We start from the raw sequence: 18,626 nt of genomic DNA, 5'->3' as shown, positions 1-18,626 counted from the left end.
GCTTGGGTGGTCCTGGTACAAACGTTTGGAAGTTACCTGGTACAAAAGTTTGGAAGTGCGGTTCAAGTCAGAGCCCTTGTGGGTCATTTAATTTAGTTTATCAAGCACGTGTCACTTAACTGTGTACCAGGCACTATCCTAAATGCTTTGTGGAAATGTACTTAATTCATCTACTGAAGTCTAGAAGTCCATGCACTCACTCCACCTTTCTCTTGGTGTGATGAAAGTTGTCTAGAGTGAAGATACGCACACCGGAGATGTCTTCTGAGTGTGCCCAATTTTAAGCATAGTCACGAAGTCTAGTACACAAGGTGCCTTGAAGACAGGAACGTGCTTGGTATTAAGAAAAACTATTAATGCCATTTCTGGAAAAAATACTGTTTTTCTTTTGTTATTGCTCTTTGTGGTGCTGTGGATGAAATCCAGGCCCTGGTACAGGCTAGGTACATGCTCTACTGCCAAGCTACATCCTTAGCCCTGGAAATTAATCTTTATAAACATAAGCAAGAAGAAATGTACACTGAGGCAACTGACGACCTTAATTTCAGAACATGAAGGGAATTTAAATGTGTTGTTTTCATATCTTTTATCTTACCATAGGAAAAACCAAAGTAAAAGTTTATGTTCAGGTTTTTTAAAAAAAACATTCAGAATATTAAAACTTTGCATGTCATTTTAAACACAACCTCTCTAGCTTACTGTGTACTGACTTACAGTTTAACTGTTATGGCAAACAGGTTTCTCGTTGTTGAAGAGCCAAGGAATCCTAGAAAGGACGAGAAACATGCTGGCAGTAGTGTGAAGAAACTACTGGGGAAGTCCTGACAGTCAGGGGGACTCAGAAAATAGGACTGAGGGCTACTTACAAAGCCTTGTAATTAAGTAGATGGCAGAGAACCTTTGTCCTTAAGTGAGCTGCATGGTCCTGCTAGTGTCCCTGCCCGGTGAGATTTGACAAGGCACTCGTCACCTGTGGGGTGGGAAGTCGTATTTGGGTGGGGTGACTTGGGGAACCGCGACATCTTAAAAGTCTTGTGCTAAGGGGTTTGTTTTATACCTACATGCCTTTAGCCTATGGACCTTGGAGGAAGTAGAAGCAGTCCTTGTGTGCTTATTATTTGAGGTACAGAGGTGGGGCCTAGGGCCTGGGGCATACTAAAGCAGTGTTCCAACATGGGCTCCAGGCTCCGTCAGTTCCTGTCCCCATTTTATACACAGGGCAAATGAGGATCTGGAGCCTGTTCCCAAGGCTTTCTTTCAAAATGCAATTAGGTTCACGATGTTCTCTGCACGCCTTAAAAGAAAGTGGAGTGTGCAGTATTACGTTTTATCAGCAGTTCCATCTTTAAAGTTTTAAATGTTTCATCATTTGTGGGCAACATTAAACAAGCAAAATAACCAGGTAAGCAAGACTCCTCTATCATTGTTGTCATTTAGAAGTGTCTCTAATGTTCACAGTCACCTAGGGACAAAGTTAATAGAAATTACATATAAAAAATGGCACAGCCACTACAAAACTAGAGTACATGGAAACGTACTAAGATCTTAAGGACAGTATTACTGAGCGGCACACTGGGAATGTAGCTTTTTCCTCCTAAACATGAATGCATACAATTTTCTCCTTTATTAGAAACTCTTTACTAGCCTTCAGTTATCACAGAAATTTTTAAGAAGAAGTCTCAGATTCTAATACAGTTGATTTATGTCAGGAAAGTACTGGACCCGCGGTCTTTGAACTTAACACACACAAAATGCCAAGACTCTTAGCTTTCCAATGAAAGGGAAAACAATGTTTTCTGTTTGGTTTTTGTTTTTAATTTTTTTATTTTGGTTAACAGGCCTTAAAAAAAACCATGGTGGGATTTCTTCCTACTGACTGGTTCTAATTTGAACTCTAAAATCATCCGCTTTTCAGAAAGAACAAATTATCCCCCCAAACAAGGGAATCACAATGCTTCTCACTTTTATCCCTTAGAAATGGTTTTAGTCATAGTTTAAGGTTGTTTGGGGGGACAATTTACTTCTATTTACATAAGCCAACTACCACTTTTAGCTACCTAAACTGATGGCATTTTTGAGTTCCTAAGATAGGATGACCCAATTCAAGTGACATACAGCTCTTTACTGCATCTAATGCTTGAAGCCCTATGTCAGATCCCCAGTATTGGGAAATGGACACTTACAATACGCTCCACCAATGATTGTGGGCTAAAAGTGTTAACGCCTGTGCCTTCTTTCCCTCAGGGAGGCATTGGTAGAACTCCTTTTTTCATTTATGTACTATAATTTTAGTCTTATATTTAAAAATATAGCTTTAATTTCTACGCTTCTTTCTACTTAAGCCTGGGTTTAAATATGAATTTTGCATATTGTCTTGAATTATCTTTGTTTCTAATTTGAAGGAAAAAATCTCACTGTAAATTATACAGAAATATTGGAAAAACTAAGGGGAGAATATTTTTTACCCTCTTTTTCATATTATTGTAGCAGTTATGTTAACTTTTCATAAATTAATTGAGATGAATAAATATCCATGAATGACAACTTCAAGAAATCCCCTCATTTTTATTACTAACACAATTCAGCAAACAAAACAAGAGGTAAAAAAAAAAACAACCTAGGTTTATAATATGTAGGTTAAAACAGTCCAAAATTGTTAGAGAATATTGCAAAGCAATGCACAGTAGTAGCATTTCTGTATAGGGAATTTTAAAAATAATTTAAAATAGAAACAGTCCACATTTGTAAAGCAAAGCTTACCCAATTTATTTAATTCCATCTACAGTAAAACCCTGTGAGCTAAGTGACATGATCTTATTTCTATAGTCCAGGAGATTAAGCAAGTGGCTTGTCAAAGGTTTCCCAATATTTTCTATTTAACCCGCATAGTTCTCTAGTACAGCTTCTCTGAGCATGCGCCTCACATGAACATGAGGTGGCTGATTAGAAATGATAGTATTTCTTTGGAAAAAGTATTTTTTTAAAATAATTTATTTATTTTTATTTTATGCACATTTTTTAATTTTATTTTATTTTATGCACATTGTTTTATGTATGTTTTTGCCTGGACATATGTATGTTGGAGTTACAGACAGTTGTGAGCCCCCATGTGGGTGCTGGGAATTAAACCAGGGTCATCTGGAAGAGCAGTCAGGATGCCTAACTGCTGAGCCATGTATCCAGCTCCTGGAAAAAAATATTTTCACTAGGGCCCTTGGTCCCTCAAGTTATTTGTGCTGTCATCAACATGCCTGCTTTCTGCTAGGGAACAAACTGCTGTTATGGTTGACAATTGAGTTATATTAGTCTTGAAAATGGAACCAAATGAAAAAGAAGTTGGGTCAGCAGGGATTGCCATGGGGTCTACAGACTATGTTCCACTGGCCAAATCATACTACCATCTGTTTCTGTAAAGAAAGCTTTGTTGGAACACAACTGTAGTCATTCCTTTATAGACTCTTCCTTTTAGCAGTGCAGAGGCAGAGTTGAGCAGAGGCCTGTGTACTTGTACATACATTACACAAAAGCTTTCTGAGCCATGGAGTGCATGTTACTGGAGAACAACCTTGACTAATTTTTTATGAAAGATGCTGCTCTTCTACCACTGAGCTACACGCTTAGCCCTTACTTTGGGTGATTTTAATCAGGTAGCTCATGCAGAGAATCAACCATGACAACAAACTATAAACAAAATTGGAATAGTTGGATAAGTCTTGTCAGAATTTCAGGAGAACAGTAGTAGTTTGTTTCTTAGTTTTCTTAAGTACTAGTAGGAAGAGGTGTTGGGATGGGTCACAAACTTAAGATGAAGTAGGAAGCTATGTTAAGATATCCCAAGTGTGGTGGCGCACACCTTTAATCTCAGTGTTCAGAAGACAGAGGCAGGTAGATCGCTGTGAGTTTAAAGCCAGTGTAGTCTACATACTGAGGTCTAGGCTAGCCAGGGTCTACACAGAGAGACCCTGTCTCAAAGCCGGGGAAAAGAGACCAATGTACCACTTAAGAAAAGCAGTGGATCGTGAGACCAACAGCTGTTCCATTAATTTTGGTTTGGTTTGGTTTGGTTTGGTTTGGTTTGGTTTGGTTTTTCTCCTGGAATCCTTTTTCATTTGAATGGTTGATCTCTGAAGTTTCATTCAAAAATTCTATAAATGATCTCTCTTTTACATAGTTCCCTTAAGCAGCAATAGAATTACATTATTCTACAAACTCTTATTTCCTTCTTTCATTTCATTCAGCAGCTTTTAGCGTGCTCTACACTTTTGGTTGTTTATTTTGGTCTTTAAAAGTTCTAAAAAGTTTGACTTTTATATTACAACTAAAGAATATTTATTAAAATAACAGAGAAACTAAAAATATTTGCTCAGTGAAGAAAATAAAACCTTTGATTGACTGAAGAGAATAATTTTTAATGATTTTGTTGTATATACTTGCTAATATATACACATATATATTATATATACATATATACTTATGGTTATTATTGTAAACTGTCAGGGAAAATGAGCTTGGACTTCAAGAGTTTGCTAATTTCCAAAATATGTTTATCTCCATCAAGTTTAACTAAGGTACTAGTTGTTTAATAACTTGGTTATACAATTGTTACTTAACAGTTGGCACTTTTGAGTCAGTATAATTTTGTTCTGTCATTCTATTGTTTGTATGTATGTATTTATGTATGTATGTATGTCATTATGTATGTATAGTTTGTATACATTTATAGGTGTAAAATTTTCTTATAATTTGCTTCCCTTATAAAATATGATAAACTATTTTATAAAATACAATAAATGTTTATTTATTTTTATTTTAATTAGTTAAATGTGTTGGGGATCGAGTCCAGGGCCTAACACATGCTAAGCAGACTGTTATTAAGCCCAGTATTTTCATTTAATTTTTAAAATGTTTATTGATTGATTGATTGTGTGTTTGTGTGCATGTACACATACATGTCTTGGTGTTTGTGTGGAGGTCAGAGGACAATTTGGGAGAGTCAGTCTTCTCTTTTCACCATGTGAGAGAGACCCCGGTATTTAACTCACGTGCTCAGGTTTGGCAGTAAGCCCCTTTACCCACCAAGCCATTTCACCAGCCCAAAAGTCTTGTGTTTTTCTAACCTGTCCATTTTGATAACTGCATAGTATTTAACTGAGTGGATGTGCTTTGATACATTTAATTACCCTTTCATTTTGAGGACCTCTAAAATAATCCCATTATTTTCTATTACAAATGATGCTGGTTTAAAATCTTTTGGTAGATTTCTTTGTGGGCTGGTATATCAGAAGCTATCATGTGATCCAAAAGTACAACATAAATGTTTTGCTACATATTATACTTTTTCTGTCTATGTCCCCATGACCCCATCTCGATGGTGAACTCCTCTGAGTGAATGGAGTCGGAGTCTTTAAGATCTCTTAGAAAAGTACATTTGCTATCATCACCTCTTTGAGAATAGATACCATAACCATTTAATTCTCTCTTCTATACTTTGCTTCTTTCAATGGTCCGACATTGCTGGGGGGCGTTCAGTAGTCAGCTAAAGGTTTACATTTTCAGGAGATGGGTTTGAACTCATGAACTACACTTTATTATCATTTTCTTCCAAACAAAGTAGACTATTACACTGTCATGTCCTGGTGTAATATATTAAAATATATTTTATTGCATATATGCTACAAGGGAGTAGACAGATTTCTTTCACACACAAACCACACCCCCCCAAAAAACAAATGAACAAAGGTAATAATTATAAAATCTGTTCACTTCGTGCTCACCAGAAAGGTTCTTACATTTCTTTTTGTGCATCAAGGGCTTTACTATTTCAAATTACAAATGTACCGAGGTTGTCGTAGATATCTCCAGGTGATATTATAAAGTTAACAACATTCAATAAACCTGATAAAACTGTAAAATCTAGCAGCATTGTAAGGTTGTTATGAAAGTGCCTGTTTCAGGGAATAAAAGTCTTTCAGTGTTAAAACCCGAGGCCAGGAACATTGTTTCTGGCTCTTAGGGAAAATGTTTTTCCCAGTACTTCATTACGTAAGTTTTTAAACACACAGAAGAAAAATCTTACTGATTTATACACTCAAGGACCCACAAACTAAATTCTGCAATTAACATTTTGTTTCATCTTTCCATCTCTCCATACATCAACTCAAACTCTCTCTTTCTCTCTCCCCATTTCTCTCTCTCTCTCTCTCTCTCTCTCTCTCTCTCTCTCTCTTTCTCTCTCTCTCCCTCCCTCCCTCCCCCCTCTCTCTGCATTTGTGTGTACATCAAAGTAAATCATAGGCATCAGACCTTTTTATTTCTGTCAGTATCTATTATCTAGAGAGGAAAATTTTAATCACTAATAAAGAATCTGTCCCTAGAACTGGTTTGGGATTCCTTAAAATAAGGTATTTGCCAAACCCTGACCAAGTTAAAATTTAGCTGTGGCCTGTATGGGCTTATTAAGGCTAAGAAATAGGTAATATGTTGTGTTCTTCCAGCGAAATCCTAAATGACAAGCAACTCTTTCAACTTTATTCATCTTACATCCTACCCCGCCCGCGTCCCTTCACCCCTTACTATAGCCCAGCTTACCATGTAGTCCACGCTGGCCTTGAACTCTTGACATAGGTCTGCCCCAGTCTCTAGACTCTTGACTATAGAAAGTGCTGAGTCTGCACGCGCGTGCACACACACACACACACACACACACACACACACACACACACACACACACACAAAACTAGGATGGTTTGTGGCATTGGTTTTATGTGGAACTGTGGAACATTTACACACAAACAGCATTACACCCTTTTTCGCCCTCTTACAGAAGGATGACAAAGTATGTTTTCTCTATTTTATGGTTGAGGGGAAAAGTTCAGGTAAGTGAACAGTTAATGTTGCACAGTTAATGTTTCCGGAAGAAAACCAAGCTTTATCGAGGGTCTCTAGAGTGTGACGTACTTCCTGTTCTCTTATTTTCTTTGCTTTGGTAGCTTTCAACGTCACCTTTCCTTGATTCTCAATTCTTATTGGTCTACTGGAGGGCTTGCAGAAAACCAACTCCTTAGAACTGATTCTGAGAGTGAATGATTTGGAAAGATTTATAATAGCCAGGCAAGAGTTTGAGAATCAGGCTAAGTGAAAACAGGATGACTGGGAGAGAGAGAGAGCGCGCACAGAATTCTGCCAGTCATTATTGTCTCTGATTCATTGATTTATTTCTAGGTGTTGTGAAGCCTTTTGCATCTACTGTCAGTCTGACCAGAATGAAGAACCTTATGTGAGCATCACTAAGAAACGGCAGATGCCAAAAGATGGCCTTTCAGAAGAGGTCGAGAAAGAGGTTGGCCAGTCAGAAGGCAAGCTGTTTACCCCACCGTTCTGCATTCTGTCGGGCATCAGTGATACAGGCTTTCAGGTTCTGCCCCGCAACTGACCCTACAACTGTATATAACTGTCTTGGAACAGAACATTACTACTGGAAGATGTATGTATGCATGCTTTTGTTGTTAAAATTTCTGTTTACATTTAGGGTTCAAACTGAGAAGCAATATGATTTTTATTCAGGTAAAGGCAGTTTACATGTTCATTTATTCTGAGTCTATGCTCTGTTTGCTAACCTAAACTCCCAGTGAGTTAAAATAATAACTTTTTTTGGGAGGAGGGGGTTAAAAATCTGTATTTTGGCCAGAGCTCCAAAGGAAAAGTTCACTTACTCTAGTGTAGACCAGCTGAGGGGGCTCAAATATGTCAGAGCTTTAAATCATTGGTGACTGATTTACTGACATGTTTTTGGACTCTCACGTCTTTTCTGTGGGGGAAGAGTTTAGACTTCCTGATAGCATGGTACTGCTTCCCAGTGTGAAACTGTGTCCTCTTTTGTGACCTTGACTTAGGAATCATGGGAGCCATTACATGATAACTGGAAAGTTATTTTCATTCTCCTTCCTTCCTTCCTTCCTTCTTCCTTCTTCTTCCTTCCTTCCTTTTCCTTCTTTCCTTCCTTCCTTCCTTCCTTCCTTCCTTCCTTCCTTCCTTCTATCCTTCCTTCTTTAAATGCAGTCTAATTCATAGAACAAAATTCAATAGTTTTAATATATTTAGTGTTATATCATAACCATTACCTATCTCATTAGATCTAAAATCTAGAAAAATTTAATCATATCAAGAAACCATGAACATATAGATCTTGTCAGAATATAAAAAAATCAAATAGAAAGAGTTCCCACAAGAGGAGGATGTAAACAGGTGGGCTTGTGGCTTGTCTAATTCCATTTGTGGGAGGCTAAGGCAGACTCTTCAGAGAAAGGTGGCTAGTGAGACTATTGGTAAGCTCTGGCTTGGGTTGAAAGATCTCGTCTCAGTAAATAAGATAGAAGTGTGATCAAGAGTGACTCGACATCAGGTCTTTATGTGTGTGTCCACAAAAGAGCACATGCGAACACGCACTCACACACATGCAATGAGAAAAGATAAAAAAAGTCTATCTATATTCAATAAGGTGAGCTATTTCCTAATATGGGCATTTCTGCACTGAACACCAGAGTTCAGTGGCTACCAGTGACATCATAAAGTATGTTGTAACAAAGCCCTCTCAAGGATAAATGCTTGGGTGGGTGAGCAGGTTGGTTATTTGGAGAGACTCAGGCCAGCAGAGAGGTGCATAACCATCACACGGGCACCATGGCCGGGAAAAGGCGAAGACGGAACATATCCCGCTCAAGAAGAGCTGAGCTTCAGTTTCCGGTTAGCCGTGTAGACCGCTTCCTCCGGGAGGGAAACTATTCTAGACGACTGAGTTCCTCTGCACCCGTGTTCCTTGCGGGTGTTCTCGAGTACCTGACATCCAACATCCTTGAACTGGCTGGTGAAGAGGCCCACACCAGTGGCAGGAAGCGCATATCTCCAGAACATTTGTGCCGAGTGGTACAGAACAACGACCAGCTCCACCAACTCTTCAAAGAAGGCACCAAGTCTGTGTTTGAGTCAGCAGATCCTGATGGGAACTGATAATGCCTGGGTCTCAAGACTCTGGAGGCCCACCACACCTTCAGCCTCAGCCAGCCCCAGTGTCCTACTAGCTGGGGGAGCTAGTCAAACATGCTATTAAAGCATCTAAACTAAAGCCAGTGATCCTGACTCCTTTTGTTTTTGGGCTAGAGGTGGCCATGAGCAGCCACCCAGGTGGGGGATGGTGCGTTCGAAGCTGTGGTTAATATGGGGAACTTGATTTTCAGGGGACATTTCCAATAGGGACCATGTGGACAGTGGTCTTGGTGGGAGGAGGTGGCAAGGTGTACGCACTGTTGACCCTGGTCGGGTGGGAGGATTTGGCTAAGGTAGAGGGCAGAGAAGCTGTCCTGGTAGTCTGTGAGCTCACAAGGCCTTGGGAGGCCAGGGATTTGGCTAAGTGGAGATGGGTGGATGAAGACATGGACTGTGATAGGGAAGGCTTCCTTGGTGGTTAGGTCTCAGGTTAAAACATGATGGCAGTGGGGTGGAAACCATGTAAGCCACAATGTTGGCTTGAGGTTCAAGGGTCAGGAGCCTTCCCACAGCACTGAGCAATGATGGTGAAACCAGAAGTAAAGAGAAAAGCTGGAAGAAACTGAAGAGAGCAACCCCATGGGAAGACCAGCAGTCTGACTAACCTGGACCCCTGAGATCTCTCAGACACTGAACCACTAACCAGGCAGCATACACTAGCTGGTCCGAGGCCCCTGACACATACAGAACAGAGGACTGCCTGGTCTGGCCCCAGTGAGAGATGACTTACCTAACCCATGAGAGACTTGGAGCCCCAGGGAGTGGGGAGGTCTGGTGGGGTGGGGGTGGGAGAGAAGGGGCATCCACTTGGAGACAAGGGAGGAGGGTATGGGATGAGAAACAGTCAGAGGTCAGTCCGTGAGGGGGATAACGACTGGGCTGTAAAAAAAGATTTAATAATATAATAATATATGCAAAATAGAAAATATAGGTGGTTTCCCTTTTAAATTTTTAGAATTTCTGCCTCATTTTAAAAGGATTTACACAAGGATTAGTAGGTATCTAGTGCTATAATGCTGTGTAGAATATATGCTTCTATAGTCTTTTCTTTTTTCTTTCTTCCTCTTCCTCCTCTTTCTCCCTTTTCTCCTATTTTTTGAAACAGGTTCTCTCTACACAGTCCTGGCTGTCCTGAACCTCACTCCATAGACCAGGCTGACCTTGAACTCACAGATATCTGACCACCCCTGTCTTTCAAGTGCTAGAATGCACCATCCGACTGGGGCACACTGCTAAACTAAGTAGCAATGGTATAGAAACGCCACTGTTTAACTGCCATGTAATTCAAGCAGGCCTAAATAGTTACAGAGCATTAACAAACTATGTATGAACATTGTCAGTTATGGATACAGTTGTCAGTGTCATTCTCAGAAGGAAGCTCTGGGTTTTCAGTGATAGTGTATGTCATAGCACCTGTCATCAGAAGCTGAGCCTGTGTTTTGGAGAGTTGTCATGTATTATGTGCAAACTCTGCCACTAGTGTTTCATGAACATGCATGGGATAACTAAGACTCAGGGACTGCGCACACTTAGCACTGGGGCCCCTGACTGTAAATTTCCACATTTGAAATGTTCACCTCTCATTAGCTCCTGCTAGCCCTCTGTTGCTGCTGCTGGCCTTTTAGACAGAACTTCTTTTCAGAATCTGTCCAGTCAGCTTTCACAACAGAATCAGAAGATTTTAGTTTCAGGTCCCTAGTGTACCACTTTGTTTTCATGTGACCTCGAGCACTCCCTGTTTTCTCTGAACTGTAACATTTTTTATAGCTTGGAGGGTGCGAGGGCAGCTCCATCTTTGATTTCCTATAAATGGCTGCATCTTTCTCCTTCCCTGTCCACACATGCTCAGGCTACTTTTCTGCAGAGCAGTTAGCTCTGCCAGATGCTCAGGGGACTGTTGGGTACTAGGACTACCAGCTATGAGCACTACCATCTCCTGTCCTAGAGGTGGGATGAGAAAGTGCTCAACAGGGCTGGAGGGATGGCTCAGCAGTTAAGAGCACTGACTGCTCCTCCAGAGGTCCTGAGTTCAATTCCCAGCAACCACATGGTGGCTCACAACCATCAGTAATAGATCTGATGCCCTCTTCTGGTGTGTCTGAAGACAGCTACAGTGTACTCATATACATAAAATAAAAAAATCTTTAGAAAAAAGAAAGTACTCAACAACTCACTTTCAAGAACAACCACTTATATGGGGTAGGCCATACAGGTTAGGAAATTAAGACTTGAGTTGGGCTTTTTTGTTTTAAAGATTTATTTATTTTGTTATGTATACTATAGCTATCTTCAGACACTGAAAGGCAAATCCATTACAGATGGTTGTTTGATTGCTGGGCTGAACTCAGGACTGGAAAACTTGTCAGTGCTGTCAACTCACTGACCATCTCTCTCCATCCCAAATGATCTGAAAACGCACATTATGACATGAGGGCTTTTGCCAAAGATCCTATTCTCCAAGTCACTGAAGTCCATTTTCACTGGACTCTGAAACACTTGTTGGATCATTATAGATAAAAAATTAGCCAGAGAAGACTGAAACTTCAGTCCTTATAGTTCACTTGTGACTTCTAATAATTTTTACAAGTGAACAATCAGGTGAGCGTGCATAATAAATATAATACAACTGTATATAATACTCAAAGTAGGAATAGAAAATTGATATGCAAAATAAGATAATTTAAAACTAATATAGAAAGATTATTTTGGCCAAAATAACTCTAATAATGACTAATCACATTTCAAAGACACATGTAGTAATTTGTGGGTATGTATGTATTAATAAAGCTACATAGAAAAGTATAATATGCAACCTTATTCAAAAATTACTGTTATCAGACACCTAACAAATATTTAAAAGAGAAGATCCAAAGTCTTTTTTTAATTTACAGAAATAACAACTGGTTACACCATAATTTTATTACCTAATATAATGAGGGAAGGCACCTATAGGACCCTAATAATTAAAAGTAGGGCTATAGAAATTTCCCATATAACGTAGAACTTGTAAAATAAAATACTTCTGTCCCCCAGTATCCAGTATTGGTTCCTGGAACCTTCTTGATAGGAAGATCTGATTCATGCTTAGAGTGGTGTTATATTTACTTATAATATACACTCATTTGTCTATATTTTGTCTCAAAATTTCGTTTGAACAGAAATTTGCTATATCGCCTAGGTTGGTCTCAGATTTGGGAGTTCAAGTGGTTCTCCTACGTCAGCTTCCTAAGTATGTGGGATGCCAGGCATGTACCACTATTCTTGACTCTTCCCATAATTCATGGCAGCTACAGGTCACTTATAAATGACAAAATGTAAATGGAATGGAAATAGCTTTTATTCTTGATTGTTTGGGGAAGGATGATAAAGAATTATACTTCTTCAGTACAAACAGATTTTTCTAACATTTTCAGCCTGCAGTTGGTTGACTTGTAGGTGGAGAACATGAGCGTAAAAATCCTAACCATTCTTATGGTAACATCAGTACTGATGGAGCGATGTTAATTCTTCTAACATTGTCTCTTAACAAGTGGAAAGAACAAATGTCTTCTTTCCAAGGCTTCTTTGGAAATCTTTAACAAGTTTAACCATGAATTTTTTAACTTCATGTCATAGAAACACAATATAATGTTTGGAACTTCATGGTAAGAGCAGATTACTACCCCCAAAACTGTCATTTTCACAGAAAGAAAATCAGTTTTAAGGTTTGTTTTGATAAAATAACCAAATGTGTCTTTTGACTGTCTTACTAATAAACCCAATAAGAGTATTGCAACTTTGAACTCTTAGCAGCTGGTATACAAGACCTGTACAAGATTAGGCCATCACCATCTCTTCATGGAGAGAGCAAGAAGCCTGACCCCTCCCTGAGCTCTTACAGTCAGTTCATAGGCAGTTGGTGAAAGATCCCCCCTCCCTGAAGAAATACTGGCAGTTAACTGTTGCTCGGGAGGGGGAAGTCTGTTACCTCAGTAGTTTAGACACTGTCGGTTAACCTGTGGTACCACAAATAACTCCTCATTCTTTTGTTCACACACACAGACACACTAAAACAGATTTGGCAAAATGTCCATGCCTGTCTGTGTTCCTGTTTTAGATTCTTTTTCTATAGACCTTTTATGGTTTTCTAAATGCTCAAATTTGTCATTTACCATTCTTCCCTTTTCGCATCTTAGAGCAGCAAATCGCTGTACTTTAGGGCAGACACATTATCTTTTCTGCACTTAAGAAATCTCCCTAGTACTTAGGAGGTTGAATGAAGCAGAATTGCCACAATTTCAAGGCCAGTCTGGAAGGCAGAAGTCCAGTATGAGGCTGTTTCAAAAAATAATAAGCCTTATCATCTTTAAATTCCTAGTCCAATTTCATTCACATAACTTTTAAGAAGCTTCTTGTGTTCCTGAGGAAGAGAGTGTAGGTGTTTCTTAGTCCATTCTCAATATCCTATCTTACTTAGGAATTATCTTTAAAAAATGCACTGAATATTTGATCTTTAGTTTTCTAAAATCCTCAGAAATACTGGTCAAAATAACAGACTACAGTATTTTATCATAATTCAACAGAACAAGGATTCCTTTTCTTTCAATATAAATTTAGGCCTTTTATAATCTTCAATATTTGTTATGAGTAATTCTTAGCTCATTTGGTCATGAATATGCATGTTTTTAGGAAAACATTTCTAAGAAACTCAAAACATATGTTTTATTATATATAATATTAACAAATTAGAGATGACATGCTTATTTATGTTTAACATGTAAATCGAGTCCTACTTATTGAATATTTTTAAAATCAGAAATGTTCTCATGTATGCCCTGAAATTTTTAATAGTTTGAAATTTAAGTGTATTAACTGATCCACTTATGAATATAAAAACTGACAGGCCAAATTCTCTGCTGGTTTTGAACCTAATGACTCTATTCTGTGTAATTAGAAAATGCCCAACTCCTTAAGTCAAATCCTTAGCTCTTTCTACCAATCATAGGAAATCATTTAATAGCTATGGCAGTGTATATATGTCTGTAATCCCAGCACTAGGGACTTGGAGGCCGGAGGATAAGGACTGTCCATAGCTACGTGGTAAGTTTGAGGCCAGCATGAGCTATGTAAGACTCTGGAAAACAAAAAGCTGTCCCCCACCAAACAAGCAGAAACATAAAGGTAGCATAAAGGCATACAAATAGAAAATTCCAGGGCAGGCTGTCACTGCGTAATGTATTCTTGTCTACAAGATCTTCCTTCTATGTGATTCTATATATATATATATATATATATATATATATATATATATATATATATATATTCTATATTATGTGAGTCTTTTCCTGTGTTGTAAAGTGTTTAAAAGGTACCTTTTTTAGAAAGGGAAAAATCATGTTACCTATATATGTGCTAATTATCTATTCATGAGAGAAATGGCTGATATAGCCAGTTCAGAAGAAGAATGTTGGCTGGAAATACTAACATAAATGTATTATGAGATATAATTTTGTTTTATTATATTGTTGAAGGGAAAACTATTAAAACCTGAATATTCATTTGCATTCCCTGTTTAGATCAGTGACCTGACAGTATAGCCCAGAACTGGTAAGCAGCAGGGCCTTAGACAATCACGGGAGATGACTTGCCCCACAGTGTGGAGATGGCAGCAAGTAAGTGTAAGGACCACCTCTTATTTTAGACAGAGCCAGTACAATTGATGATATGTCCCAATGTAGTAAAAAACATGCTGATGCTTGGGCATTTAGAGGTTGGCCAGGGCCATTCTAGCCCCATCCTTTGACAAAAGCACAACACAGCTCAGAAAATTGGTGATGCCATCATCAAATGTTGTCACAGACTTTAAATCTGTTGATGTGCTTCAGAGGTCTGTCATATTATGGCAGTCTTTGGTGGTGGTGTCTGAGACATCTAAGTAAATGCAGCCTAGGATTCTGAGCATTGTGTGTAGAGTTGGGACTGGATGTATAGACTGGAGAGATAAAATGGGAAGTGTGGTAGATTCTTGGATGCCCTGAGCCACATAACTTAGCAAGAAAAGATTCAGTGCAGATGGCCAGTATCCTACTATGAGTGCACACCCTGACACACACTACGGTGTTTTCTTTCTTAGGGCTTTTCCCTGTGCCAGAGAAAGTAGCTTGTGTACTGCTTGGTGGTGTGTGGAAGCTAACAGTCATTGGATCAACTCAAAACTGAGAGAGGTGGCAGTTAACAGGCAAGGCCTCAGACTCTATCCTGGATAACTAGGATCTAGTCTAGACGAATCTCTGGGTCCCCAGTAGACAGGAATAGCATGCAGTATCCTAGAGTAGTAACCAGCTTAATGATGCTTCTGTTGGTCTTGTGTCTTTCCCTTCTTCTGCCTCCCCCAACTTCGTTCTGCTTTCTTGGCAATGCCTCCCAAATGAACTTTTTGTCTTCACCCGTGGTATTTGAGAGTGGTCATCTGAGAAGATGATAAAATGAGCCATGGCATGTACAACTGTGGAAAAGGAAGGTAATTTCATCCAGGGACAAATTTTGTAAGACTGACAAAGTCTGTGAAAAAAAATGAGTACTTTAGGTTTAGAAGGGGGAGTGAATGAAGTTTCACACTAAGCTGTACGGTAACAGACTTATTTTCCTGGAGAGTTTAATAAGCATTAACTACACCACAGTTGTAGTGTTTTTCTCCAAGTGCTTTGGATGGATGGATGGATGGATGGAAAGAGGCTGGCTAGTATGGGGTACTTAAATTAGTGCTTTTAGAGGTATTGTTGGAAATCATGATTAATAATTTCCTCCCACTGTGTCACCTTCTACTACATCTGTATGAAAGATGAATAAACTAGGACTCATAGGTCTAGCTTTATTATACAGTTTTTGAACTTCGGTGACTTGACAAATCCATCTGTATGATCAGGTCATACTCTAGAGCTCTGTAGTAGTCAAATACATTCTGTAGCTTTTGGGCACACACAAACAAACACAACTTTATTATGTTGCTTGTTTTCAGCATTGACTGCATTTTATGAATTCATTAAGTGTAATAGCTTCAGTTTCTACATTTTAGAGACAAATGAGGAGGATGATTCAGAGGACAGCCTTTTGTGTGTATATGTAGTTTTTACATGAGCTAGGCTTACTCATTTCAGTTATACTGTCTGTCTCAGGTTTTGACATGCTTACTCACACGTACACACATATACAAAGACCTTCCAAATTCTAAAATGTCTAAAATACATCGAAATGGTGACATAGTGAGAGTATGTGTTTTTGAAATATGTTTATGTGCTATGCCTTTACATTAAGTGTAATGCTTTTAGAGGGAGGCAGGAGGGTGAACCCACGTGAGCTCCTGGAGGTGGATGTTGGAGGATGTCTCATTTATCATGGCTGGATCGAAAATTACCGTCTTCTGTGTGGTTTCTGCCCCCAGTAGGCTACTGTGGTGATCAGGGCTCTGAAACAGTCCGAGGATAGAAACCTGCAAACTATCTGTCTAGCCATAAGCCAAGGATTCTGCCAGTTCTATAGACCATGTTTTCACAAACCGGATTGACAGGAGATTGAGAGACAGACAGATGTAAATGTTTCCCATGGTAATCTGCCTGCTGAATTAGCACTACCAAGTAGAATGTTTTCACTTTAAATGCACAGAAAGGAGCCTTCTCTAATCACTAGCCTGCAAGCAATGCTGCATCTTCTCTCCCTTTTTACGACCTCTCTCTATATATATCCACAATTAGCCTGTCTTCCTTTCCAGTTAATTCTTTAGATCCTTTAGTCCTCTCTCTAATGTCATTTTTGTCATCTTTTAACTATCAGAGCTTCTTCAAATGACTGCCTGGAGTGGCTAAGAACACTTACTCTTGCAGAGGACCTAGGTTTGGTTTTGAGCATCCCCGTCTTGTCTTACAGCCATCTGTGACAGCAGTTCCAGGTGATTCAATCCCCTCTTCTGACTTCTGCTGGTACCAAGCACAATAACCAAATGATTCAACACAATGTCTTTTATTTTCGGAAGTATATATTATGATTATAATTACTGTGCTGTCTAACAGCATGTGAGAATTTACCAGTCCCATCTGATTATAACTTGGTGCTCATCCTTTGACACATCGGTCTGACTCACCCTCACTGCTATGCCCCATTATTCTCCACAGCCTATTGTCCTATTCTCCACATATGAATGATACCTTCCAGTACTTTTCTTTGAGTATAAGGGTTTCGTCATTTGCTGTAACTACCTAAAGTTTCATCTGTTGCTACAAATGACAAGATTTAATCCTTTGTATAGCTAAATAGAATTCCACTTTATGTGTACATTTATAGATATGTATATTCACCGGTTAGACATTTATGTTGTTTTCCCCTGCACCCCTTTTTGGCTCTTTTGAATAGTGCTGCCTTAAGCCAGGGTGAGCAGATAATATTTAAGATTCGGATCTTATTGCCTTTGAGTCTGTAACCAGGAGTAGAGATTGCTGGATCATCCAGAAGTTTTCTTTTCATCGTTTGAGTAACTTTCTTTCTGCTTTCCAAAATAGTTGTGCTCACTTACGGTGTAATTTTACATATTTAAAGGACAGGCTTGAAATTCTTCTTGTTATATTTCCTTTTGTTGGTTTCATTCTCAAGGTAACATGTTGCTAAAATAAAAGTTTGAATCACAATATTCTTAGGTTTTCTAAAAGTTGGGTGTTTTTGGATAACTTCCAAGTTTTATCTCAGCTATCAGTCTGTCTTCATCCAGAAGTTGACAACTTTGATATTGTGAAGGGGCAATGTGGAAAACCCAGCAACTTTAGAAACATCTTAACTGAAAAATATTGCTTAACTAGTTGTGAACTCACACAACTGTGCTTAGATTTAACAGTTTTCCAGTTTCTTAACTTCGCCATAAAGTTATGGTGAGAAGATAATTTGTTTGTTTTTGCTGTTTCATTTTAAAAAGTTTTGGAACATTTTGGAGACAGGGTTTTCCTTTACAGTCCAATCTGTCCCAGAACTCCCTGCAATCCTCCTGCCTCTGCATTTCAGAATCCTGGAATTGCAATCTCAAGCTTCAATGCCCAGTTTTCTGTTTGTTTTGTTTGTTTCCTGGAGGCCTTGCTGATAATGATACGCTGATGTCTATAGTGTTGATTCACTTACTAAGTCTAGGTACCTTTTTGGACTTTAATTCAAAACATTAACAATTGATTATTAAATAGGATTAGAAAATAATATAATTACCTACCTCTTTGTCTGACTAATCAAATCTTCACATGACGTGTTTGCTTTAGATACATGTTTCTTTTTCCTTTTTGAAAATAACATTTCTGTGAAGGCCATTTCTGTGAGCTCTCCCTGTCATGGTTTTAGTGTTCATCACCCTAGTGGATGTATGAGTGCACTGTAGAGACACTATAGAGACATATATATAGAAGGATATATGCTTGCTTTGTAAGTGTTTGAACTTTGTGACATTCTTAGCTCTTGAGTCATATACAGATAGGACACAGTCTGACTGACGACTTCTGTTCTCCTCTGTGACTACAACATCAACATTTCTCCTTGATTTGTGTGACTTCCTTGGCACAAGTTCTTTTAGAGCAAAA

The 18,626-nt window shown here is 38.8% G+C and overlaps 2 protein-coding genes across 2 annotated transcripts in view; both read left to right on the top strand.

Moving 5' to 3' along the window:
- Xk (X-linked Kx blood group) overlaps nt 1-18,626 on the top strand; it is a 34,961-nt gene that overhangs the window by 1,218 nt on the left and 15,117 nt on the right. Inside the window, 4 exon segments of the mRNA XM_032889829.1 lie at nt 6,871-6,875; nt 7,222-7,369; nt 7,371-7,411; nt 7,413-7,483. Of these exon segments, the coding sequence (XP_032745720.1) occupies nt 6,871-6,875; nt 7,222-7,369; nt 7,371-7,411; nt 7,413-7,483 (265 nt within the window).
- On the top strand, nt 7,991-9,118 carry LOC116888531 (histone H2A-Bbd type 1-like). The gene has a single exon (XM_032889828.1). The coding sequence runs from the start codon at nt 8,680-8,682 to the stop codon at nt 9,004-9,006; it is 327 nt and encodes a 108-aa protein (XP_032745719.1). The 5' UTR covers nt 7,991-8,679; the 3' UTR covers nt 9,007-9,118.

Source organism: Rattus rattus, chromosome X, assembly GCF_011064425.1.
Source record: "Rattus rattus isolate New Zealand chromosome X, Rrattus_CSIRO_v1, whole genome shotgun sequence".
Lineage (NCBI taxonomy): Eukaryota > Metazoa > Chordata > Mammalia > Rodentia > Muridae > Rattus > Rattus rattus.
This window is presented reverse-complemented; position numbering and strand designations above follow the sequence as displayed.